Below are 24715 nucleotides of genomic sequence, written 5' to 3' on the forward strand. Positions count from 1 at the left end.
TGTCTTGGGTCTACACTGCAAGTTCAGCATCTGTCGATGTGAACACCTTGGGAGGTGTCACCAGGTGACGCCCCTCACAGAGAGGGTTGATGGGTCTTCCCACCTCCACACAGGGGGGAAACAGCGTAGGCAGGTTAAGACTTGAGAATGATTTTCTTGTTGGCTACCAACTCCAGAGGATATCCCAATTTTTATTATGGAACTGGAATTCGGCCTCATAGAGTTTTGCTTGGGATGTATGTGCCTTTGGGTAGGACCTGGTGGTCTTGAAGTGTAGTTGGGATTGGCGGTGGTGATGGATTGGGTTGGGCGCCATCTTCCCCACCCCCATCCCAGGGCAACCCGTCAGAAATGACCACCCTCCTTCCCAAGGAATGAGCACAAGTCAAAAATTGGGCCAGAGTCCTTGCTGAGGGCTGCTATGTGACTGACCACTGCAGTTACAGGCTCAGGGTGAGGTTTTCTTGCTGCACACCTTCAGTGGGCACTGATCACAATATGCTCGACAACATTTCGCTCAGAGAGATCGAAGCCTGAGCCCCAGAAGAAGAAGCCGTGGAAAAGAAGCCCTTACCAAAAGGTCAAGTCTACACCAGGCAAGGCAAGAAGGGCCTCTGTGGTGCAGATGAGGCAGGAAGAAAGCGGCCTATAGCCAAGCAGATGGGCACCGCCCAGGCACATCTGTCTCCCAAACTACCTATATACTCTCCCAGGGAGACTGATCCCCTCAGGTGAGCCAGGAGCCCGGCCACGAGGCTACTACCAGCCAAGAAACCCTCTCTGTACCTCAGACGATCTCCAAGATGGACCCAGCTCCCTGCAGGGGTGTCGCAGCACCACAGTCCCATGCAAGTCTTTGTGGGCTCACCCATCATTGGTCTGCTGTGCAGAAGGAGGTTCAGTTGAAGGGAGCTGGAGTCAGAGCACCAGAGCTTGCTGGGTAGAGGGGAGGCATTCTCATTACCCAGAGGGGCAAAGGCCAAAAGGGCTAGAGTAAGTATCTTCAGGGAGGCCAGGGTCCCTAGGGGGCAACAGGGGGCAGACCAATCGCTTCTGGAGAAAGGGAAGTCAGGTAAGAGATGAGGAGCTGAACCCAAGTTCCAGTCTGCTGTTTCGTCATCAGAGCTGCTATGCCTTGCTCAGTGCTCCGGAGTGTCTACGAGGAGCAGAGCCTGGCTGGCTCGGCCCGAAGACTCAGACAAGTCAGCTTTGTTTCTCCTTTAGGCCCCACCACGGACACACAGAGTCATTCTCCCTCTCTCTCTCTTCTCCTCCAAGGCACGTCAAAGCTGCACAGGCTGGCTCTGACGGAGCGCGGTCTCTGCCCTCACCTGCTTACCTCACCCGGCTGGCCCCAAGGCTCTGCTCTCGCTGCCCTGTTCCTGGCTCCCAGTCCCCGGCCACCCTGGTCAGCGGGGCCCAGCCAAGACCAGGCTGTTTTGGAAAAATGCTGGGAGGTGGCAGAATGTGCGGTCTGTGAGTTCCCTCCAAACTGGCGCCCCAATCCCTGAACAAACAGTGGCCATGTTTGCCTGTCCACAACAGCCTTGTTCTCCTTCCAGGCCAGGAGATTCCCGGGGCAGGCGGCCGTGTGGGAGACATTGGTGACCCGCTGGGCCCACGTTGGAGAGGCACAGACAGACTGGGTGATGACAGGCCAGGCTGCCGCCTGGCTGGGCCTTCCCACCCCGTGGCAGGGCGGTCAGACTGAGGGCAGCCCAGGGACCATGCTGCCTTCACCTCTGCTGCCACACGGGACATTCCGCCAGGAGACTGGAATTCACACTTTGAAAAACTACTACCTTCTGCTGGCATGGTTCCTGGTGGAAGCTGGGGGGTGTTCACTGCTGCTTCTCACTGACCCTGGAGGCCTCCGGGTGAGGGAGTCCCACAGGGGCACATGCTGGGTGGGGCAGGTGGCCCAGTTCTGGTTCAAGGACCATCCTTTGCTTCTGTGTAGCCATAAGAAAGTCCCCGCCACTCTAAGACTCTGGTTTATCTTATGGAAAACAAGAGAGTCCCCCTTGCTGTCCCCCTCCCCAGGTGGAGGTTAGGGCTCAGGGAGAGCAGACCTAAGGGCGGTGGGGAGGGGCCGGTGAAGCAGAAAGATGGCACAGGGCCGAGGATGCGGTGGACAAGGCTGGCTGAGTGTCCTGCCCTGGTGGCATTGTTCAGAAGATGTTGGTGGTTCTCTTCTGGGTGGCCAGGCTCTGGGTCCAGGTGGCCAGGTGGGGAGAGGCCCTGCAGCCCTCTCTGGATCTGGGGACTCTGAACTGAGGTTGGACCTAACGGTGTCAAAACAAACAAAGAAAAAACGCTGCAGCCACAAAAAAAGCGCGCCTTTTTCAGGCTAGCTTTTTGGGGGTGTGGGGGGGCGGGGGGCGGGAATTCCCTCCCCAGGCTGTGGGGAGGGGACTGGGCAAGGCAGAGGATGGGACCGGCCTGGGTACTATGAGGCCCTGCCTGTGACAGTACCAGGCCCTCTCTCCCCACCCCAGCCCCTCAGTCCTGAAAACCACCCTCAGAGTTCCTTGTCCCAGCACTGGACGTCTCGCCCTTTGCTGGCCTCACCTTTGCCCTCTGCAAGTCAGGTTGCAGAGCGCCTTTTATCTGAGTGTGAGGAACGTGAAAGGGGACACGGTTTCCGTCGTCAAACGGGCTTGGGGAGCCCTGTGACCCACGCAGTCGCTTAGCACGCCCGCCCTCAGGTTCAAGGGCCCGGGAGGTCCTGCAGGGAGGAATCTGCCCAACCCTTTTTGGCCCTTGCCCCAAACGTATTTAATCAGGGAACCCGTTTGCTCCTACAACACCCATGAAATAGGCTTTGAGAAGTGCTCTAGGGCACGAGGTTGGAAGTCAGGAGAACTGAACTCTGCTCCCCGATTTGCCGTGTGGCCATGGACATCAGTGTCCTTGTTCAAGACGGACGCTGAGGATGGGGCCTCGGCTCTGGGTTGCCTCGTCCAGCAATGAGACTCCCGGCCGAGCTGGTCATGGCCACAGTCGGCCAGCGGAGACAACTCCCAGCTGCCCCATCCCCCAATGTATGGGGACCAGTGGCCGTACATTTACACGTCTCCCCACCCAGGGGAACCCACTACTCCCAGGGCACTGGCACGGACCTCTCTGCGCCTATGCACAAGGAATGGTGAGCTTGGTTGTGGGGAAGAATTTCCTGCCTGGCAGGTGGGCATAGGGGAAGGGCATGTGGGTGGCCGGGAGGACCCTTACAGCAATGCTGAGAATGCAGAGACCAGACAGCCAAACAAGGGTGAGTCCCCACGGTTTATTATGGAAGCCTATAAAAGAGCCAGGTTGAGTATTTCCAAAATCACAAAATGCACAACATTCATTTTTTTTTAATATGCAACATGGAATATTATATACAGATTAAAACCACATGACAGCAAAAACACTCACACGGCACCAGTTTCATATCAAAACAAAACACACAAGTGCTTTTTCAATATTAAAACAACTGTGATAAAAACATATTAATATTTTGAACCATGTTTACAATAGAGAAAAAAATTCATATTTTACTAAATAACAAATATTTAACAGCAAAAACTTTATACTAAATATCTATTTTGAATTATAACAAAAATAGTACTTATAATAGTTTATAAAGACAGACACAAAATTATAACATTTATGAAAAAAAAAGTTTTGTGTATAAAATAATATTATAGTGATCCGGGCAGGGTCAGGATGGTACCCAGAACACAAACGCCAGCGCCCAACATCGAAAGTGCTTCAATCTGCAAGCCCGTGGCAGGAAGAGGGTTGTGGGGTTTTGTCTTTTTAATGTCAAGTTACAATAGTTAGGAATGGTGAGTGAGGAAACATCACCCATCTAGCGCTACCTCTATAGAGCCTATACAAGAAACACACGGACACGGATGGACAGAGAGAGGAGAGACGGCTCAATTTCGACACTGGGACCCTCCTGTCAGCCAGTCAAGAGCTTCTTTCGGTTCCCTTCTTGTTGCCTTTGAGACCCAGCGGGGTAAATAATCCTTCCTTCCTCCTCACGGGGACCCCCTCCGACTTCCCCTCTGCCCCTCCCAGGCTGGTCACCCCAAAAGAAGGCCACTGATGCCTCCCAGAGCCCTCCAGACCCCCCACCCCCTTACCAGGGCCAGGCCTGGTGGGCTTCCTGTCTGAAGTAGCACTTACTGCCTTCCTAGATGTTCAGTCAAAAGCGACTGGTTCAGGACAAGCTGGGTCAGCTTAATGGACCAGGAACCTTGCAGACACTGGGCTTTTTTATGGGTATGAAATTCTGGTGCACCATGCAGGTATTTTGCAAGCGTTGATGAGTCTTGACACATGTTTGCCTGTTTTTCAGAATGTGTGTGTGGGGGGGGGGGGGTGGATTGAGAGATTTTGCTAATATTTTAAAAATGTCTCTTTGCCAATGATGCCCCTGTTCTGCACTGTTTTTTAGTAGCGAAAATGTAGGAACCAAATGAAACACTTGAGAACAGGGGTTATAGAGCGGTCCACCAGGCATGAACCCGTTGCCCTAAAGCCTACCACACAGGGATGTGAGTCGGGGCGGGTGGGGGTCTGCAAGCACCATGAGGGGGCCACTCAGCGGCCACAGTAGCCACTGCTACAGAGAGGGAACTGGAGGGAATGGTATCCTGCACTCTTCTGTCTCTTCTGTGTGTTTTTGATTTTCTTGTAAAGATGATTCGTCGATTTTATATAACATCAAAATCCAATAGAGAAACACAGAAAGCCAAGAAAAATCTGAAAACAGACAAAATCACTTAGAGACTCACCAGAGACCCCCAAAACCATCCCAGGAGGCATCCCAAATTTCCAACACTCAAAATGCCAGTGGCAGGAACCACTCCTCTGTCCCCCAGTCATCCCCTGACTGGCCAGTTTTCAGCCAAATCACTTCTGACAAATCTCACGTACCCTCCTCCTCAGCTCTGCAGCACCCCCCCCCCTGCAGCTGCCTCCAGACCACAGCAGAGGACCTGAGTCAGCACAGCGAACGGGCCGCCTTCTTCGCTCACCTCCCCTTGCTTTCGTCTTGTCCCCACACCTCTGAGCTGGGCTAAGTAGACAGTGGCATAGAGGTGGGTGGGACTTCAAGGACATCTTTCCAAGGGCAAAGGGCCAAGGGTGAGGGTCAAGGGACGGACAACAGGGGCCCTCGCTCCCTGTCAGAAGAAAGAACCCGTATACTTCCCCATGCTCACTAGGAGGAGTGGGGGGCACCGGGGTGAACAGTGGCCAAGCAAGAGCTTGTGGCAGCCTCCAAATCCCCATGTGAACAGGGTTTTTGACAGAGCAGGGAGGGAGGCAGAGGGCCATTTCCCCACCACCGCCAGGGGGCAAAGGCGGAGGCACTGGACTTCACCCGGAGAGTGAGGCTCTGAGGTTGAACCCACAGAAGGTCTGGAGCCCGTGGGTGGGAGGACCGCATCATTCGCAGAAGCCCTGCCCTGGACAGCTGCGAAGGTGGCTGGGGACAGAAGAGATGCTTGTTCCAGTCCCCAGGAACGCCAAGATTCGGTTGTATAAGTGAATAAATATGGGGGGAGTGGGGAGGGTCCGGGGTGAGGGGCAGCGGGCAGCCCATGAGCCAAAGGCCTTGGGCATGTGTGTAACAGGGAAGTAGGATGGGCTCAAGGCTGCCTGGCAGGAAGGTGAGGATGTCAGTGCGCATGCCCAGGGCCACCAGGGAGGGTGCTGGGAGGACAGGGCCTGGGGCTCCTTTGCCCCAAGGTCAGAGAGAGAAAAAGTAGCAGCAATAGGTAATTTCAAATGTCCAAACTGGCAACAGGGTGGGGCTCCTGCAGGCTGCTTGCAGCCCCCCACTCTACCAAGGGTGACTCGTGTTCTCTTACCCAGTATGCTATTCCGGGGCAGCCACACCAGGAGGGGCACTCTACCAGTCTGAGTCAAAGCAGGAAGGGAGGGGGCGCTGAAGAGAGCCCCAAACGGGGCACCTCTTTTCCTCCCTCCCCCTCAACCACCCGTCCTCAGACTAAAGGGGCCCAAAAGAAATGGGAGAGGTGGGACCAGTTCAGAACATGACAAGCAAATGCGACAGCCAAGCCACTGACTTTTAACACTGTAATGGGCATGCAGAGTGCCCCGCCATGCCCCTTCCCAGAAGCTAAGCTGGTGGGAACTGGAGGGACTGGAGAGAAGTAGGAGCCAGGAGAAGAGCCTTTCCCCTGGAAGGACGGGGCCCTTCTGGCTTTGGGTAGGGTTTGCCAGGGAGAGGAAACAGGGGAGGGTAAGGTATGGGGGGCCGCTCCCCCTTCCCCACGTTCCCGCCCCCTCCCACACACAGGTTTCGACCCTTCTGGTGCCTCCCACCACCACCACCACCCCACCCCACCCCGCCTGGCTGGGCTGAGGTGGGGGTATGGGCCAGGCGCGTTTAGACTGTGGCGCTCAGCATGGCCTCCGTCTCTGGCAAGATCTTGTTCTGGTTAGAGTCCAGGCCAAAAAACTTGACACTGAGGCCATCCACGGGGTGCAGGACAGGGACCAAGGTGATGCGGGGGAAGGTCCGGGTGGCCAGCTCAAAGCGGCTCGTGCTAGCCAGCTCCACCGCCAGCACCTTCAGGAACAGCTTGGCCAGATGCTTGCCCAGGCAGGTGCGGACACCGCCGCCGAACGGGAGGTAATGGAAGCGGCCATCCTTGTCTTCACTCCGTGCCTGACCAAAGCGGTCTGGATCGAATACGTTCACGTCTTTGAACACAGGTGCCGTGTCGTGGGTATCCCGGATGCTGTACATGACACTCCAGCCTTTGGGAATCTGAAAACCCTGGAGGCAAGACGGGGGGAGGGGTGAGGTATGGTGGTGAAAGCCGGAGGAGGTCTGAGAGAGGGCAGATGACTTTCTGCCTGCCAGCCTCACAGGTCCAGATGTTTCTAGAGGCCCCCCACTGTGGCACCCTCTCCCCCCACAGCTCCCCCCTCAGCATGTTAGTCCTGTCTCTTGTTTACAGATGTCCACATGCAACTTCCATTATGATACCCGGGTTAGCTTCATCTGACCCAGCATCTGGGTACTGAAGTACCCTGACAAAAAGGCTGTTCTTTCCCAGCAGCCAGCCCCCACCCCCAAGGCAATGTTCCCAAGGATGCCCAAAGCCCCAGCCCCGCAGGGCCCAGCCTCACATCAAGCTCGAAGGTCTGCAGCACGGTACGGTAGCCACCAGAAATGGGTGTGAAAAGGCGCATAACCTCCTTGATGACACAGTCCAGATAGTGTAGCCCGCTGAGGGTGTCGAGGCGCAGTGTGCCCTCACAAGGGCAGCCGCCACTGTGCAGGATGCCCTGGGCCCGCAGCTCCTCTCGCAGCTTCTCCAGCACGGCTGGGTGCTTCAGCAGCTGCATGATGAGCGAGGTGCTGGCACTGGCAGTGGTGGCGTAGGCTGCGAAGATCAGCTCCAGGGTCCCGTCCTGCAGCGGCAAGGAGAGAGGCATCGTCGATGATCCAGCGCGGGGGCAGCCCCGCTCCACCGGCATCCCCCGTGCCCCAGGCTCGTCTAGCTGGGCCTGCCTCTGAGCCTCACGTTGCTGCGGCATCCGGGCCACAACAGACACAGGTCACAGGGCCAGTCCCCCGGCTGGGCAGGAGAATTAGCTGCTACAGTCCAGGGCAGAGGCACGAGCCTGGAAGTCCCTTGGGGCAGGGCTGCTTCTCCCTCACTGCTGGATTCCAGAGCCAGCCCCAGCAGGCCTAATCAGCGCAGTGAGCTCACAGAAGAAAAAGGACAAATCTCAAGGAGCCAGGCCCGGCGTGGTGAGCAGGGTGGGTCTACACTGTGGCTTTCCAGCTGGCAGCCGCAGCCCCTTCCTCCATCCCCAGGACATCTAGTAGGAGGTCAGGAGTTCTGACGGGGTTGGGGAGGTGACCTGGGACCACACCCACGGGGACGTGTGCTGGGCTGAGCGGAGGTGGCCCCCAGAAGCCTCAGACCCCACCAGAGTTCTCAGGGGAGCAAGACACCTGGGCACTGGGTACCCCAGGGAAAGGTCTCAGCGGGTCACCTCATCCTGAACCCTGTATTTTACAAGTGAAGGCCTAGAGAGGAGAGGGAAGGGACCTGGGTTTCTGACTCGCCGTGGCACCACCTACAAGGCACAACACTTCTTGTCAAACGGGAAGGTCACTGGAGCTCCTAATGGCTCGCCAGGGGGAAAGCAGGAGCCAGACTAAGGGTGAGCACAGACAGTGGGGATGGCGGAAGGCGGAGTCTGCAGGAAGTCTCTGTGGGCACCTGGCAGGCATGCGGGTGGCAGAGTCGAGACCAGGATGAGTTGATGAATCCCTCCTCACGTGGTACACCCACCATAAAAAGGGGCGGGCAGGAAGCCCTTCTTGGAGGCCAGTGTGGACAGTCTTGGTGTTGGCAGCCTGACTGGGCTTAGCGAGTACCAGACAGGCTGGGAGACGGTATTGAGTGCCACCAGTTTGAAAAGGCTGGTAGGATGGGAGGAGACCCAAGTCAGGTCCAAATCTCCCTGTTCCTCCCCAAGGACTGAGGCTGCCCTCACGCAAGTGGCTTCCCTTCTGGGGACCATGATGCACTGAAATGGTGAATACTGGGAGGTAGAGGGGGTCAAGGGGTCGAGGGGGTCAACGAAGCCACCGACACCAAATGTGCGCGGGGTTTCTAGGGGCCAATTTTCAGTACCTTTTCCTAAATGGTGGATGGCATTGTGGGTGGGATGGAGAGTGTGGGTGCACAGAAGCTGTGGTGGGGGGTGGTACCACCCACTGCGGACGCTTCTCGTCTATCCCCATCAGACCGTGCACACTAAGCAGACGGGGACACGGTCTCTTTTCTGGTCAAATGCCCCAGCCCCATGTAGTGATGGCCACCACAGCTGGTCAGGGACAGTCCCTGTGGGCCGGGAGCAGAAGGGGTAGAAACAGAGCATGGGGTGCTCGCGCTGACCACTGGGGAGGCCGCCCCCACCTTCAGCTCCTGCATGGTCATCTCCTTCCCATGCTCCTTGCTGCTTTCAATGAGGATGTCCAGTGCGTCCGAGTAGTCCTTGCCCTGGGTGCACTGCAGCTTCTCCCGGATCGCCTTTTCTAGGCCCTTCTGCAGGATCTGCCGTGCCTGAATGCCCTGAGGGGAGAAGGAGGCCACCTGGTCACCAAAGAGGAAAGGCCCCTTCCCACGGCCGGGAGGGCCACGGGGAAAGGACTCCTCTGAGAACTTCCCACCTAAGCTGCAGAGACCAGCAGGTGAAGGCTCCAACCCTCACCCTTCTGCTGACACCTCCCCTCTGTCTGTGTGACCGGTGAGCGTCTTAGTGGTCGGCCACCATCTCACTCCAAGTGGGCTCATGGATGCCCCATCTCCTCTCCTCCCAGGCCCTGGGTGCTCACCCGTCGGTAGCCGCTAAAAGGCAAGTCGACTGGCAGGGAGAAGACGTTCTCAACAAACTGCTGGTAGACTTCAAAGAGGTGGCCAAGGTCCTCTTCGGGGATGCTGAAGCCCAGCAGCACACGGATGGCCATGCGGAAGGTGAGCTTCTGCGCCTCCTGGTACACGTTGATGGCCTCAGGACAGCTGCTCCAGGCGCGAAGCGTGTCCTGGATCACCAGCCGGATCTTAGGCAGGTAGTTCTGCAGGGCCTCATGACTGAAGATCTTGGAGAAGACCTGGAGGGCAGGAGACAGTGGCAAGAGGTGCTCGTGCCGGCCCTCTCGGCTCCCAGGGGGCCCCACTGAAGCATGCAGCCAGGACAGTGGCCACAGAGACTCTGGGTCCCCACTCCAATCAAGCTCCGCTTTCCAGCTCTAGACACAAACACCTGCTGGCTCGCCTACCTCCAAAGCCCCTCCTGCTGCCTGTGCCTTGAGGCAGAACCAGGGGAAGGACAGGCTTAAAACACCATTCGTGGGCACTTTTATTCAAAGTCAGGACCTTCCATGTCATCACATGGAGATGTGAGCTGTCCTCTCCTTTCCTGACGCCCAGAAAAGCATGCGCTCCAAACAGTGGCAAAGCCCGGCGGACTGGGCAGTCCAGCCGCCAGCAGGTCTGCAGGCGATGTGGCTGTATCAGCTTTGGGGAGCACGCAACGGGGTGCTGGGCAGGGCTGCAGAGGAGCTGGCCCCTCCGCGACAGGAACCCATTCCCAAACTCCCAGGCCACAGGGGCAGAAGCGCCCAGGAGGAGTGGGACACAGGTGCGAGGACTGGCCGAGGAAGAGATGGAAAGCACTAGGTGGCTCTTCTTCTCCACTGATGGGAGGACAAGAGAGTCTGAGGTTAGACCACAGGCAGGACTTCCTGAGACCAAATTGCTCTTATTCCCTGGGAAACACCTACTGGGTGCAGATCCCAGGCCATCTGTTAATAGCTGTGCCACAAAAATGTCTTCAATGTGGCCAGGCCTGGAGGCAGGGGAATGGGGGCAAGATTTTCCAACCCAAAAGATCACAAAGCCAAACAGAAGCTCTTTTAATGCCCTGCATCTTCCTGGTCCATTTTAAGTAGCCAGTGAGTCCCTATTTCCACCTTCTCTGCTTTCCATCCTCCTGCTTCCTCAGTAACACCCTCTGCCCTCTCCTTACCCAAATGCCCCAGCACAGTTTTCACACTGGTGACCACGGTGTACAGGAGAGGGGACAACGTTAGTTTATTTACTGATCCCTTGTGTGTCCCACTCATAACCAACATCCTCTACCCCCTCCAAGAGTCCAGAGCAGAAGGGGGTACCCCCACCAACAGCGAGGGAAAGGTCACTGGGGAAGGCAGAGAGGGGAGGGACGGCACAGGAGAAGGAGACAAATATTCCTCTAGCCCCCCTACCCTGACCCACGCAAACCACACACACGCGCTCACCCTCCCCTCCTGTCCCCCAAACACAACCACCGCACAAACTGTAAATGTGAGAATTTCCCCTGCAGTCAGCTCGAGGAGGAAAAGGTAACATTTTCCTGGCCTCAGCCCTGCATGGCTAATGGGAGGGCTGGTTTGCAGAAATAACAGTGCTGGCCCTTCAGTGGCCCAGCCAGGCATTCACAATAGCACTTTCATTCCGAAATTCCCGGTGGGCAGACGGAGGGAGGGAAGGAGGCCAGTGAGGGGCAGAGAAGCCAGCACTGTTCGGGGCTGCTCTTGCTATTAAGGGACAGCTGAAATGTAAAAGGATGATGGGAAGTGGCCAAGGGCAGCCCAGGCCTGAATGGGTCACTCACACCTTGCTCAGTTGTGGGGGTCCCAGGAATATACAAGGGAGACTTCAGCTGCTACTCTCTTCAGAGGGCTATGGATAAAGGCAGTGTGCTTTCTGCCTCAGTACCCCCCCCCCAACACACACACACCCCGTGTCCTTAGGATTCCAAGTTTGGCTCTTATGGGGTGGGAATGGGGCCCAGTCCCCAAAGCCCAGTGCTGGCCAACTAAGGGCCCTTACAAAACAGCAAAATGCCCATCAGGGAGGCAGAAAGATACTCTGTGGCTACCAGGCCTCAGTGAGGAGACTGGAGGTGGGGGCAGGCAGGGAGAGGGAGGCCACACCTGGCCTAGGACCAGCCAGTCCAGGGCGAACTGAGTACTGTCATGGAGGGGATCGGGGCAAGGGCTGGCCAGGCTCCCAGCACCAGGAGACCTGAGCCCAAAGGTGGGCATGTGGCGGTGGGTAACAGGACAGAGGCCATGCAGACCTAGACTGGTCAGTGTCAAAGCCAGCTACGCTCTAATTTGCAGTGGGGTGGTGACTCTGCAAAGGCAGACTGGGCATCCAGAGACCTGAGTTTTAACTTACCAACTTACTGTGTGACCATGGCCTAATCACGCCCCCCAGCCTCAGTTTCCTCATCTATAAAATGGTGAGGTTGAAAGACGTGAGCTCTGTGGTTCCTTTCCATGTACAGAGCACATAAATGCCAGTATCTATGTGTCCCAAAGTAGATGTCGTCCCCTTGAAAGAGTCCAGAATCTGGCACTGCATGAGTCACCTGGTAAGGGCCTACCAGGCCCCCATGCACGCACTCCAAGCAGGCTACAGTGGCCCAGGAGGGGCCATCCCAGGGTTACCAAAGGAGGCGCTCTGAGGACCCCCACTGCACTTTAAGGAGTGGCCAGATGTGACCCATTGAGGAACCCTGCCCTGCCCTGCCCTGCCCCAAAGGTTACATTCCCTGCGCCCTCTAGTGATGGCCAGATGAACTGCTCCTTCTCAAACCTTGGGGTCCAAAGAGGGCAGGAGGACCAAGGGGGATTTGGGACTAAGCAGATGGACTCCAAGGGTAAGAGGTCCACACGTCACCTCTAGGAAGACAGGGGTCCTTATGGGGAGCTGGGAATGATCCCCAGGATACCCTCTGCCACCCTGCACCTGCAAGCCTCTGGGCTGGGGCTTCTGAAAAGGGAATTACAGCCAGGTCCAGGGTTCTTTTCTTGACCCTGACTCATCAGTGAGAGCCAACAGCTCACTGTCCTCTCTAGGGCTTAGTTTCCCCACTGGTTTCATGAGGAGTTTAACTGGATGTTCTTGGGTCCCTTTCCACCTAGCCATCTCACCCATGATTCCTCTCAGAGCCCCCCGAGGCGGAGAAAATGGCCAACCGAGAAGCGAAGCAAAGGGAGATTGCAGGCGTTCTGAGCCCAAAGGACTTTGCTCAGAGGTCATCCAGTCCATGCCCCTGCTTCCAGCCCAGCGGCTCCAGCTCCACAGACATCAGGGCCTCCCAGGCACCAGGAAACCTCCCGGGCCTCATCTCTGGGTTGGTGCCCAGGATTAACAACGAGGGCACTTCCCACAGCCGAGGCAGCCCAGAAACCACCACCCACCACAAAGGCCAGGAGGAGGCGGAGGTGCTGGCCAGGGCACAGGGAGGCCTGGGCCACGTCGGGCGGGCGGGGTCAGGACTCGGGCACACGGGAAGGCGCCCAGCGGAGCTGCGCGGTGTGAAGAGAGGAAGGGTTCCCAGCCCCCAGAACCGACTGCCCTGACCACAGTTGTAACAGGAGCCACAGCTGCTTTGTTTCCCTCTGGGGCTTCCCTAGGAATTCCCAAAAGTGAGCCAAGAATGTTGGACAAAGGTCATCGGGAACCAGCTGTGGCCCAGGCAAAGCCCTGCAGAGGGAGCAGCAGGTATGGACTTCCCACCAGGGTTGGTGCCGGGACAGAGAAAGCAGAGTGTCACGGGAGACCTGAGAACTCCCCGGCACAGACGCGGCGCAGGATGGGCTCTCGCCTTGGAGGGCGTGCCTGGAAACCCTCCATCACCCCCATCAGTTTCTCCAGCAAAGCAACTGGCTCAAGGGTCTACATCCTTGTTCTCGCTCTCTCCCCTGAACGGGAGGGGGTGGGGGTGGGACACCAGGGGGCTTGTCAAGGTTCAAATCCTCCATAATTGTTTCTATACATGCTTCCCCCTCCTGCCTCTCACACAGAGCCCCTGGGAGAGGAGTGGCACACTGGAGCCCCAGAGCCCTGCTTGCTGACCCGCTCAGCCAGATAGCCTCCCCCTTCTCAGCTGGTGGCCATGAATGCACAGACGGACAGACAGCCTCTGGACAGGCAGCCTCAGGAGCGGGAAGAGTCAGAGAGCGAACCTACTCCTTGGGCCAGTGACTCAGACTGGGAGGAATGGAAGCGGCTGCCCAGGAGGGTGGGGGCCTGGGCAGGCCACCCCGCCAAGCCAAGCCACCGGAGCCACAGCCTGCGGAGTGGAAAGAATAACAGAGGGCAGGCAGCCTCCGAGGCAGCTGTCCGCACAGCACAGGGGTGACGCCAAGGTGTGTACTTTAAACTCAAGTAAGGGGGAGGACAAGAGAGGACGTCATCTTCCCAGATGCCTGGCATTTCCACTGGGCCTGGACTTCACCTTGGCGGCCTCCTGAGCCAATCCCATCTCAGCCCCTCTGGTTGGGAGGGGCCAGCCCAGACCCCCCAGCCTGGGCATGCTTCTGGGTTCCCAGCACCTATGGGAACAGAGGGTCTGTCCCCCAGTTGACTCTAGCTCTGATTCTGTCCCCAGGACAAAAGCACATGGTGGGGGAGGGAGAGCAGCCCTTGGCAGATACCTAAGCCACAGAATCTGAAGGTTTAGGTTTGCCGAGACACTCATCCTTCTTCCAGCCATAGCAAAACCCCCTCAGAAAGCTGAGGCCCAAGGAGGGAAGGGTTCTCCCAATGTCACAGTCCAGACCATGACTGGCCACACTCACCAACGGCAGGGAACCCCATCTCCCACCACTCCAAACCCCATGAGCCACCCCCTTACCAATCCTGGGAGCTCTGAATTTATCTAAGGAGCCCTAAGGGGCCGCTTCTTTATGGCCAAGTTTATTCTAAGGAAAAGGCCAGCTGTTCTGGTTACTATATTCCTGCTCTCAGCATTTCTCTTCCCCTGGAGGCACGCTCTTAACCCCAGTCTTTCAGCCTGGGCCATCCTGAACAGAGACAATGGCTGGCACAGGGGGCTCAGGGCCAGAGCAGACCCCAGCCAAGCCTCCCCTCCCTGTCAAGGCCAGAATTGTCTCCCAAGGCTGGAAAGTGAGCAGACACCCCAGCATCATAGCCTTGGACCCCTCCCTGCCCTGGGAGGACAGAGAAAGGAGGGAAAGGGGAGAGGGTGAACCCTACACCCAGCCAGCCCACCCGCCCACTGCCTGGCACAGGGCAATTGGAGGGAGGCACCCACTCCCAGGCACCCTGGCGGCTGGCTGGCCACGGGCTCCCTCCCCCGTTGACCTTCAGAGAGATCCGCTCCTGCCACCCGCGCCCTCACCCTCGGCAGCCCCTGCACCCACCGGTTACTGCTACAGTAACTTTTGAGTGAAGGACTTCTGGGGCTGGCAGAACAAAGGCTGTGTGCCTCTGCCAAGGGGCTGGGGCAGAGCTCTCAGTAGCGGGGCTGCCTGGCCGCGCCACCCACCCTCCTATCCAGTACAGGTGGGAACTTCTGCCCAGAGCTGAGCCTGGGGAGACTTTGCGGCCAGAGGCTGTGCACTGGTCCAAAGGCCATCTAGAGCAGGTCTGGGCTGGCTTCCCCAAAGACCCCCAAACCCTCCTGGCTCTGCCCTCCTGCTGAAGCACTTCCTGGACTCTCTACCCCAACACAGACTGCAGGGTGCACCGGGTCTCTGAGAGGGGTGCAGTGATCCTGAGCCTGACCTCCACTCCTACCCAAGACAGGGCCCAAAGGTCAGGTCATTGAGGGATGGTGTGCGGGGAGGCAGGGCTTCTTAATCCTTACCTCCAAAGCCTGGGGAGCTGCTCCCCCACCTCAGCCTTGGGTACGGAAGTCCCCGTAGCCAGGAGTCTGAGATGAAGGGAAAGCCATGCCTGCCATCTCCAGGACCCAGAAATCCAGGATTAAGTGCATTCTCTGGGATCCTCTCCAAGTTTGGGGAGGGCTACTACTGTCTGAGGCGCCCTGAAACTGCTGGCCCTCTGGTGCCGAAAGGCTCAGCCCTATCTCCAAAGGAAAAGAGGAAATGCCTGATTCTGGTGTGTGGGGCTGTGCACTGGAGCTTCTGTAATCACCCCCAACTCCCCCTCTGTGTGTCTGACAATTCTTCCCCCAATCTCCCCTACCACACTCCATCCACCCTTCCAGGGTAATTACCCCAGCCTCTGCACACAAAGAAGGATGACATCCCTCCCCCATTATCAGAGACACCCCAGATCCCTGGGGGAAGGGAAGTTACAAAAGAGAAGGGACAGAGTCTGAGGTAGTGGCTATAGGGACACAGGCCTGGCTCTCCAAGAGAGGATTTTGTTAGACTGGGCAAGACTTTCCGGACTTTCTCCCTAACAACCCCGCCCATCTTGGCCCTAGACCACCAGGACAGCAGGGCAAACACCTGGAGTGCAGCGATGGCTATAAGGAGCCCCTTCCCAGCACATCTGGTCGGACCTCCCAGAGAAGGGGTGGGCCACCAGCCCCAATGGAAACAGTGACGCTCCTAGTTCCCCGCCAGCCAGCCGGGGCCCCAGCACACCTGGGCTGTACTTCCTGTGAGGACATCCTAACCAGGCCTGGGCCCGGCCCAGCGGCCTGCTCACCAGCCAGGTCCCTGACTACAGAGTGGACTGGATAAGTCATCGTGCGTGGCACACCCCCGACCTTGCCCAGGCTGGGTCCACTGGGCACTGGGGTCCTGCAGACTAGCCATTTTCTCCAGGACCAACAATATGCCCCTGAATATTCATTCTCTTCTCGTCCCTCCAGCTAGATTCTACTTCTTGAGGCAAAGACCGAGATTCCTACTTCTGTGTCTACCTAGTCCAAAGCCTTCAATTTGGTTGAGCAAACCTAAGTTTATGGAAAATTGAATTAGAGAGATTGGGGGGGGGGGGAGAGACCCTTTCGCCCACCCATTTACCATAGGACCCATATAAATGCCACATAGCAAGCATCAAGTAGTACACACACTGGGAGCGCCCTGCCCTGGGTTCTCAAGCCTCTGTCAGGATGAGCTGCTTTCTGGCCACCTCCTATCCCCAAGGAACTAGAGAATAGGGTACCCCAAAGAGGGAGACCATCCATGTGGCTCTCAGTGTCAGGCCCCACCCCTGCTCCATCCCTATCCTTCCCTCCCCCTTCCTTCCCTGTGCATTCCTCTGGCAGCATTCATTATGCCTTCTCCTTCCCTCCTCCCAAATGGACAATGTGGGCCAAACCTGGGGGCTTTCCAGGGGGGCCCTCCCTACCTGGAGGCCCACAGCCAAGTTGGGCACCGGGTGGGTGGAACCACAAGGCAACAGCAAGCCCTCTGCACCCCCAGGGTCTCACACTCTGGTCCTGATCCAGCCTTCTCCTTCTTCCCCACCCCCAACCACCAGTTTCTGGCAAGCCCAGGTGGGCAGGACTAAGTAGGGCTCTGCTTGGTGGCCCAGAAACAACTCATCTCACGGATGCCTGTGTTGCATGCCCTGTCCTGCCCTTTCTTTGCTTCCTGACCTGGTTCAAGTCCCTCAAACTCTCCAAGCCTCTGTGTCCCCTTCTGTGAGAAGGGGATGATAACTTTTCTTGTCAAAGCCTCTATAAAAATAAAATGAGGAAGCAGACGTATTCCCCGGAGCTGGGTTTCTGAATCTCAGGCTGTCTCCTCACTCTTTGGAACAGGCTTTGGGTGGAGTCATAAAGACTAGGAAAAAAATAATGGCCAGCACATTTTATAAGCCCCCCATGCCTGAGCCTATAGCCCCCTCCCAACCACTCCTCATCTGCCCCCTGGAATTGTTAGCTGCTTCCTGCTCTAGTGAGGCAGATGGGGAAGACTACTTCAGGAGCCCCTTCCAGTACGTGCTTTATGGCGGGGCGGGGGTGGGGTGGGGGGGTGGGGGGAGTTGTCTCTTCCATCAGATTTTGCCGCCTTTTGTCTGCTTGTCTGCTATGGAGAACTACTCGTCGCAAGCAGTGCAGAAGACACCAAATACTACAAGATTAATTCCTACGTTCACAAAGACCACTTCACATGGACTTCTGGCCGAGAGGGCTGCTCACCGTTACCCGCCCCCCTCCCAGACTCTGCCACTCCTCCGGGAAGATCAGAGGCTGCCTCTCTTCCCTTCAGGTTTCAAACCTGGATGAGTCCTCTGACCTAATGGAAAACACCGAGGGAGGGGAGGTCGTGCAGCGCCCCCTCACTGGCGGCTTTAAGCCCGCGGGCCGCCGCCCCGCCCGCCGGCGGCTCAGCTTTCGGGTTACTGCAGTTCAAACAGCACGTGCCGCCCGCGCTCTGAGCCGCGGCGGCGGCGGCGCAGCCCTGTGAGGGGGCGGGGAGGCTCGCTCCGTGCGCGCTGGCTCGCCTCCTCCGCGCCTCTTGCAGGCGCTCGGGAAATCCACAGGATAAACACCCACTTTCTCTTCCTCTTTATGGGAGGGGGTAGGTGCACTTTGATCCCCTGCAGCGCCGCCGCCGCTCTCCCACCCCTCGCCCACCCCTCGCCCTTCCTCCGCCATCCAGACTGGTTCTCGCAGCAGTGGCCCAGATTTCATCTCACCCCTCCCGGGCGAGGCTCCGCGACCGTCTCGCACAGGGTGCTCGGCTCCCAGCGCCTGCCGCGTCTACCTTAATCCAGCAACCGGTGGCAGAAAGGCTAGGTTTGGTTTTACAAAGATCCGTTTCCAGGCCTTGGGAGCATGGGCCACCATCTGCCCTTTTCTCTTTTCAATTTTGTGGGGCACCGCGAGGACAGGCGTTGGACGCCCTAGTCCCTGCACGTTCAAGCTCCCTCTAAACCACTTCCCTCACCCCGAACAGCCAGCCCCCCGCTGGGCCTGGTAGTGGGAAGGGCACAGCTAGCCAACAAACGGGCAGACCCAGAGGAGGCCTGCCAGCTCTGGAACCTAGACCGCAGACTTCGAGGCACGGAACTGCGGGGTCCTCTGGCATGGTGTACAAATGGGGTCTCAGATTCGAGTGGGGGCGTCTCCCGGGCTCTGCGAACTCCTTACACCCGAGGCTGGTACAGAGAAGAGGCTCGGAGCAGGGTTGCGGGGTTCTTAACCCAGAGCGCTTACCTTGCGCTTGTTGCGGTGGATGTCGCCGATGGAGTTGGCCACTGTGTTTGGGCCCAGCAGCATGCGCGTGCTGCGTGGCCACTCAGTGCTCACGAGGTGGTGCTCGCCCATGAGGATCTTGCGCACGTTTTCTGCGCCCGTCACACGGATCAGCGGCCGCCCCAGCAAGTGCGTCTTGAACACGTTGCCATACTTCTCCCTCCTTGAGGACTGGAAGCCGGAACCCTGCGGGAGCCACGGAAAAAAAACCTCTCTCAGAGCGTACATCTCCAGATGAGATGTCCCGGAGGCCCAGCCTGAAGGGCTCGCGGGGGAGGGGCGGAGGACCCCGTTCAGGCCACCAGTCCCCTGCTCCCCCCCCCCCCCCCCCCACACACACACAAACACGCACGAAGGTTTTATTTTTCATAGCATGCACAAGAACTGGGAAGTAGGGCCTAGAGGATAATAAATAATGCAAGGAGGCGGGAGGCCCGGGGCACCCCTCGGGAGGGTGTTTAGTAATGACTTGCGGGAGGAAAAAGGTATCCCGGACCGCGGGACCCAAAGCTAGAGCCTTCGCCCCCCTCCCCCTCGCTCCCCCGCCCCACGCTCCGGAGCCTCTCGGAATAAATATTTCCAGGCTCTCGGCCACGGGCTGGCGAGACCCCGCGGGGTGGCCGCAGGCCAAAGATTATTTATAGCGGTGAGCGGTCGGTGCCCGGAGGCAGTCACTACAGAAGGGGGTTGGGGTTTCCTCCGTTCTCAGGGGTGGGCCGCGAAGGGACCCGGCGGCCCTCTGAGGGATCTGCAAGGTAGGGTCACGGGCCGAGAGCCGCGATTTTCCTAATGCAATGTGCCCTGGGAATAACTGAGAAGGATTTTCGTCGCCGCCCAGGAGTTTGGAACGCGAGCTCCGAGGAAGGCGCTCCCCGCGGGGCGGGGCAGGGCGGGGCGGCTGTCGCAGGTAACCGGATCCCCGGCGGCGGCTGCGGCGGCGCGAGCCCAGGACGCCTAGGCCCCAGCCCCGGCCCCGGCCGGGCTCTCACAGGAGCTGGCTGAGCGGGCCCCCGCGCGGGTACCGGAAACCGAGGGGACCTCCGAGGGGCGGGGGCAGGGGCGTCCCGCTCACCTTTGACGTAGGCACTCGCCACCCCACCCTACGTTAACCCTTATCCCGCCGGGGCGGCACCGGGTGGGAAGGGGAGGGGCGCCACCTGTCCGGCCGTAGCTCTCGGCCGCCAACGAAGTGCGGATGCGGACTCCAGACCTACCGAGTCACGCACCCCCGAAGGGACACCTCGGCGGTCCCCTTTTCCTAGGTTGGTCTCTCTCCTCACTTTCCTTTCTTCTACGGAAAAGTATTCTCCAACTAGATGTGTACACACCCCAGCACAGCCGAAAAGTGACTCTGCAGAACCCGGATCCCTAATCACTTTTCCACATGCGCCTCCGGCCCCGGCCCGGGCGCGCGACAGGGAGAGAGCCCAGAGCGCCCGCGCCTCCAGGAGGGGGGCTGGGTCGCGGGGGGACGCCACCCCACTCCCAGGTTGTGGGGGAGGAGAGAGCTCTCCGACCCTGCCGCGGTTCTAGACGGCGTCTATCCCTTTAAGAGAATTCTAGGCGAGGATGGAGGTGCGACCAAGGGGGGTTGAGGAGCGGGATTCCCTCCCTCCGTCTGCTATACCCGTCTCGCTCGCTCCGTCTGACTCTCCGTCTCTCCTCTCCTTCTTTTCCTCTGTTTTTCTTTTCTTTCGACACAAAAGTTGGGTTGTGAATTTTCCGAGGTCGCCGCCGCCTCTCTCCCGCCGCCCCCCTCCCGCCTCTGATCTGCCTAACTATAATTAAAGTGCGTTTTTTGTGGCATTAATAAAGAGTTATTTGTCCGCCGTTTCCACGGTCTTCACAAAGAGGACTTTCATAGGGGCGGCCGCTCGGGCCGCGAGTCCAATTTATACAAAAATGTTGTATTTTTAGCCCTAGGCTCTGTTTAGATGGCGCACGGTGGAAACGGAGAGCCCTTGGAGGTCTCCCCGTAAAATCTGATAAATGACTCCAAAAAAATAAAGCTGGGATTCAGAGGGCTCCCATTAACCCCTTCAGCGGTCTCCTACAGGCATCCCCCATGTCGCTCCCACGGCGGAGTCTAGGGCCCTACAGGCTGATGGAAGGGGAGGTGTAGGCCTGCTTCCCTTTTCCCATCTTCTGTGCGGGTTGGACACGGAGCCCCAAGGGGCCCTTGTGGGATTCAGAGAAAAGGTCAGGGGGACATTGGATGGCAGAGAAAGGTCAGGAAAAGGAGGTGGGGACAGACCATGCATTCCGCAGATTGGCTCTAACAAGACAGGAGCTGATGCCCGTATGAGGTATTTTATTTCCTAAATTCTCGGCCAAAAGCCTAGACCACCGCCGCAGTTAACTCTTTAAGTGTGGCGGCAAGGGAGAGGCTCTGGGGATTTCTCTGCGGAGGGTAGCCCTATTGGTGAAAGCGAACCCCTCCCCACTGCCTGAACAACCCCAAAAGAGATGGGCCGATTCTGGGAGTTGGGAAGACCACACCGCAGAGGAAACGCGCGTCACCCTCCTCGCCCCCGCTCCGCTGTCACTTGGCGCGGGGCGGGGCCGGCAGGGTGTAAGTGTGGTGCGCGCGCGGATTGCACGCGTCTGTTAGTTTCAAGCCTTGCTTTCGCACTTCTAAACCCACAGGTCTCTGCGTTCGCCTCCCGCCCCACCTCTCCCTTGCCCGGGTTGTCTTCAGGACATTCGTCCTTCTCTTAACCGCCATCAGCATCCTCCGGACAAACACCGGTGCACACGCGAACACGACACACTTCCCGCGGTTAACCAGAGGCGTCCCCCACCCCCAAAAGAAAAAATTCTGTGTGTATCCACTTGCAAACGCATTTGTCCAGCACTTGACGAGGTTAATTCCAGGTTAATCTCCCCATTACCTTACCTGAGTCTGGTTCCCGACGCGCCCACCCCCATTATCACCAGCAGCGTGCGGTCGTGAGGCGTCTGGCAACAAACATGCACACACTCTATGGATCTCACACACCAATCCCAGGTTTCTCTCCCTTGCTACAGTGTCCCCACCCAATAAGCAAATAGACCCTTTTCCTTAAAAGCCAAGAACCCTCGAGTCTCAGGCTTTTCATCTTCTTTGGGGTACCTCCTTCCCTCCCCACCACAAAATACACACGCTCTCTCCGACCTTGGACCAAGGCAGTTGTACCTAGCGCAGCCGACGACGCGGCGGGAACACAGCCGGGGGTCTTAAAGGGGCACTTCTGGGTGCCATTGGCTCCTTCGTCTCCCCGGCTCAGTTTTCGGGTCCGAAGGACACCGCCAAAGCCCCGGAAGCCGACGGCAACCGGGGCCTGGAACGCGAAGGGGAGACGAAAGCGGCTCACGACCTGACGCCCCCTCTGGCCCGCACCGCGCGGGGAGCCCACTAGACCCCTGCTGGGTCGCCAGCGACGGGGGAAAGTCAATCTTGGGAGCCCTCTGGGGTCCTGGGACCTCTCGTGTCAACTCCCAGAATTTGCGCACCGGGCGCCGGTGGGCTCCAAACCACGCCGCAGGCGGGCAGGAGAAGCCCGGACGGCACCCGCAAAGAGGAGGGAAGGGGCGGGGCGGGGACCCGTGCCTTCAAGCTCCGGGCGCCCCCTGGCCAGCCCGAGGCTCCCTCCTCCCGGCGCTCGCCGCTAGCGGACCCCGGAGAGCATCCGAGCGAGTGCGCCCTTACCTGTAGCAGCCAGTGGCCGGTCTCTCCGATGAGCGGGAAGCCCATGGAGCCCTTGGGGATGGGCAGCTTGCAGCTCTTGTCGCGGGTGGCAGCCCAGCGCAGCTGCCACAGCTGCTGCGACACGGCCAGCAGCAGCGTCACCGACACCAGGCACGCGGCGAGGGTGGCCAGCGCCGACACCAGCTCCAAGCCCTCAAAGAGCATGTTGGCGGCCGCTCGGGGGATTGGCTGTGCCGGCCGCGGCGGGGGAGGGGAAGGCCGGATGAGAAGGGACACGAACGGCGGGGGAGGGGAGGCTGCGGCCGGGGGTCCTGGTACCTCCAGCCGAAACAGAGAAGGAGGAAGGGGCCGCGGGAAGGGGAGTGGAGGCTGCGAGGGGAGCGGAGAGAGGGAGGAAAAAAATTGCCTACAAGAAGAGAGAGAGGAGACTCGAGGAGACTCAGAGTGTAACTTTGTTTGTTTGTTTGTTTGTTTGTTCCCTTATAGCGGGCTTGGGGACTGCTCGAGGGTGGTGAGATGAAGCCGTGAATCAAGCTGGTGGATTAGCTCTCCCCGCAACCATCACACTCGGAAAACTTTGGAAAACTTTGTCCAGCGGGAGCCTCTCTCGTAAGAGCTAGCGGAGAGAAAGTGCGATCGATTTGTCAAAAGTTTTCCCCTCAAATTCCTAGGTGGAAAAAAAAAAAAGGGAAAAAACTCTGAATCCAAAAATTCCAACGAACCCAGAAACTTTGGGGGCGAAGGGGAAGACTCCCCGGCTGAGGCGAGTCGAGAGGCCCGAGCCCAGCGTCCGCGGGCTGCCCCCGGCGGCGCGCCCGAGCCGCAGAGCCGCCGCCGCGCACCCCCGAGGCGGGCGCGGCTGGCGAGGCGGCGCGGCGGGCGCGGCAGCCGGAGCGCGGGTGCTGAGCCGGCGGGCCGCGGCCGGGACGGGACGCGGCCGACGACAGAGCCCCGGGCGGGCGCTGGGGCGGCGGCGGCGGCGGCGGCGGCGGCGGGCGGGGTGAGGCGGGGTGGGGTTGGGGGAGGAGGTGAAAACCCGAGCTGGGCTATTGTATCAATTAAGAAAAGGCAATCCGTCCCGGGACGCAGTCTCTCGGCTCTGGAGTTGCTGCTGGGGGAAGAAAGGGGGAAAAAAGAAAGGAAGGCAAAAGGAATGAAAGAGGGGGAAAAGCAGGAGGCAGGATTTCAGGGCTGGTGGTTTTAAAAGCTTCTCTCAATGTGAATTTGAGTCCAAAGCGAGGCGATGCGTGTGTTTATATAGAGGCGGGAGGCTGCGCCGTGGGCGCTCCGCCAGCCCGCCCCCCCACCCCACCCCCACCCTACCCCCACCCCACTCCACCCCCCACACTCCCCCCCCCCCTGCGCTCACAAAGCCGGAGGCGTGGTGAAAGGCCGGCGGCCGGAGCGTGTGAGCGCCCGCCGGCCTCCCGCCCCGCCCCGGCCGCCCGCCGCCCGCCGCCCGCCCGGGACCCACTTGTAGCCGCCGCAGGATCAAACTCAGTTCACCTCTCGCCTCCTCTTCCTTCTCGCCGGCGTCTCGCTGAGCCCGGCACCTACAGACGGACGAGAGGAGACACACACACACACACACACACACACACACACACACACACACGGTGCGCGCTCGCTTCGTGCCCGCTTGGCTGCTAAGCTACTTCCCTCCCTCTTTTCCTCCCTCCCGGTCCCTGGCCCCCTCCTCCCGCCCCGGGCAGTCCCGTGTGGGCTGTCGCCCCAGTGGCTGAGGTCTCTGCCGGACTGCCCCTCGATGGAGGGCCGCTGAAAACCCCTGAACCTGTGATCGGGGTCCCAAGCTCCAATCCCGCGGAATCCCGCCGGCTCCTATCTCCCGGGACCCTTCAATGCCCCCGCCAACATTTCTCCTCCCAATTCTCCTTAGCCGGGGTCCCCCATCTCCCATCCGGGCATCCCAAACCTCCGATGCAGAGGTCTCTCCCCACACACCCCCCCCCCGCCCGCACCACCACCCGCATATGTCTCTCATCCCACAAGACGCCAATGTTCCCCTTTCCCCGACCGCGTCCTGGGCTGCTCACGACGCAGCCCTTCCTCTCGGACCCCCTAACTTTATAGTGCCCTCCGCCCCCCGCAGCGTCGGAGGAACCCCCCGGGTGCCGATCCGGGTGAGTGTCCCGAGCCGAGGACAAATGCGGCAGCCCCGGCACCCGGCACCGGAGGCGGGAGGAGTCGGGTACAAACGTTCATTGATACAAATGAGTAAATAAACAAGCTGGGTGAGCGCGGCCACCTTCTCAGAGCCGGCCGCAGAGGGCCCGGCGCGCGTGCCTGCGCGAGGTGTGCGTGTGGCCCGGGGCCGCACCTGTGTGTGCGCCTGTGTGTCCTTGGGTCGGCTCGACATCTGTGGAGCTGGGTGGTGTGTCTGCGGGTTCGTGTGTTCTCTGTGGAGCTATATGTGTGTCTGTGCATCCGTCTGTCATCTGGCCTCTCCTCCTGCGTGTCTGTGATACATGGAGC

General features: G+C 58.9%; 1 protein-coding gene across 3 annotated transcripts; it reads right to left on the reverse strand.

Annotated features, from left to right (window-relative positions):
- Nucleotides 1-3272: 3272 nt before the first annotated feature.
- Nucleotides 3273-23794, reverse strand: LOC122216187 (cytochrome P450 26B1). 3 transcript variants are annotated; one of them, XM_042932655.1, is made up of 7 exons: nt 23697-23794; nt 22223-22889; nt 18496-18720; nt 9389-9664; nt 8970-9125; nt 7162-7446; nt 3273-6805 (listed from the first exon to the last, which is right to left on the reverse strand). In XM_042932655.1, exons 2-7 carry the CDS (start codon nt 22424-22426, stop codon nt 6413-6415), a joined length of 1539 nt encoding a protein of 512 aa, XP_042788589.1. In that variant the 5' UTR covers nt 22427-22889; nt 23697-23794; the 3' UTR covers nt 3273-6412. The 3 variants fall into 3 exon arrangements, with proteins under 3 accessions (XP_042788589.1, XP_042788591.1, XP_042788590.1); XM_042932657.1 differs by having other exon boundaries at nt 22223-22450; nt 23729-23743; XM_042932656.1 differs by lacking the exon at nt 23697-23794 and adding an exon at nt 22945-23020 and having other exon boundaries at nt 22223-22838.
- Nucleotides 23795-24715: the final 921 nt, after the last annotated feature.

The sequence above is a fragment of the Panthera leo genome, chromosome A3 (assembly GCF_018350215.1).
Source record: "Panthera leo isolate Ple1 chromosome A3, P.leo_Ple1_pat1.1, whole genome shotgun sequence".
NCBI classification, from domain to species: Eukaryota; Metazoa; Chordata; class Mammalia; order Carnivora; family Felidae; genus Panthera; species Panthera leo.

Coding starts and splice junctions, on each gene's coding strand:
- LOC122216187 (XM_042932655.1), bottom strand. CDS start 22,426: ATGCTCTTTGAGGGCTTGGAGCTGGTGTCGGCGCTGGCCACCCTCGCC. Junction 7,447..8,969: donor TGACCATGCAGGAGCTGAAG/GTGGGGGCGGCC, acceptor TTGCCGCTGCAG/GACGGGACCCTGGAGCTGAT. Junction 6,806..7,161: donor TGCAGACCTTCGAGCTTGAT/GTGAGGCTGGGC, acceptor TCTTGCCTCCAG/GGTTTTCAGATTCCCAAAGG.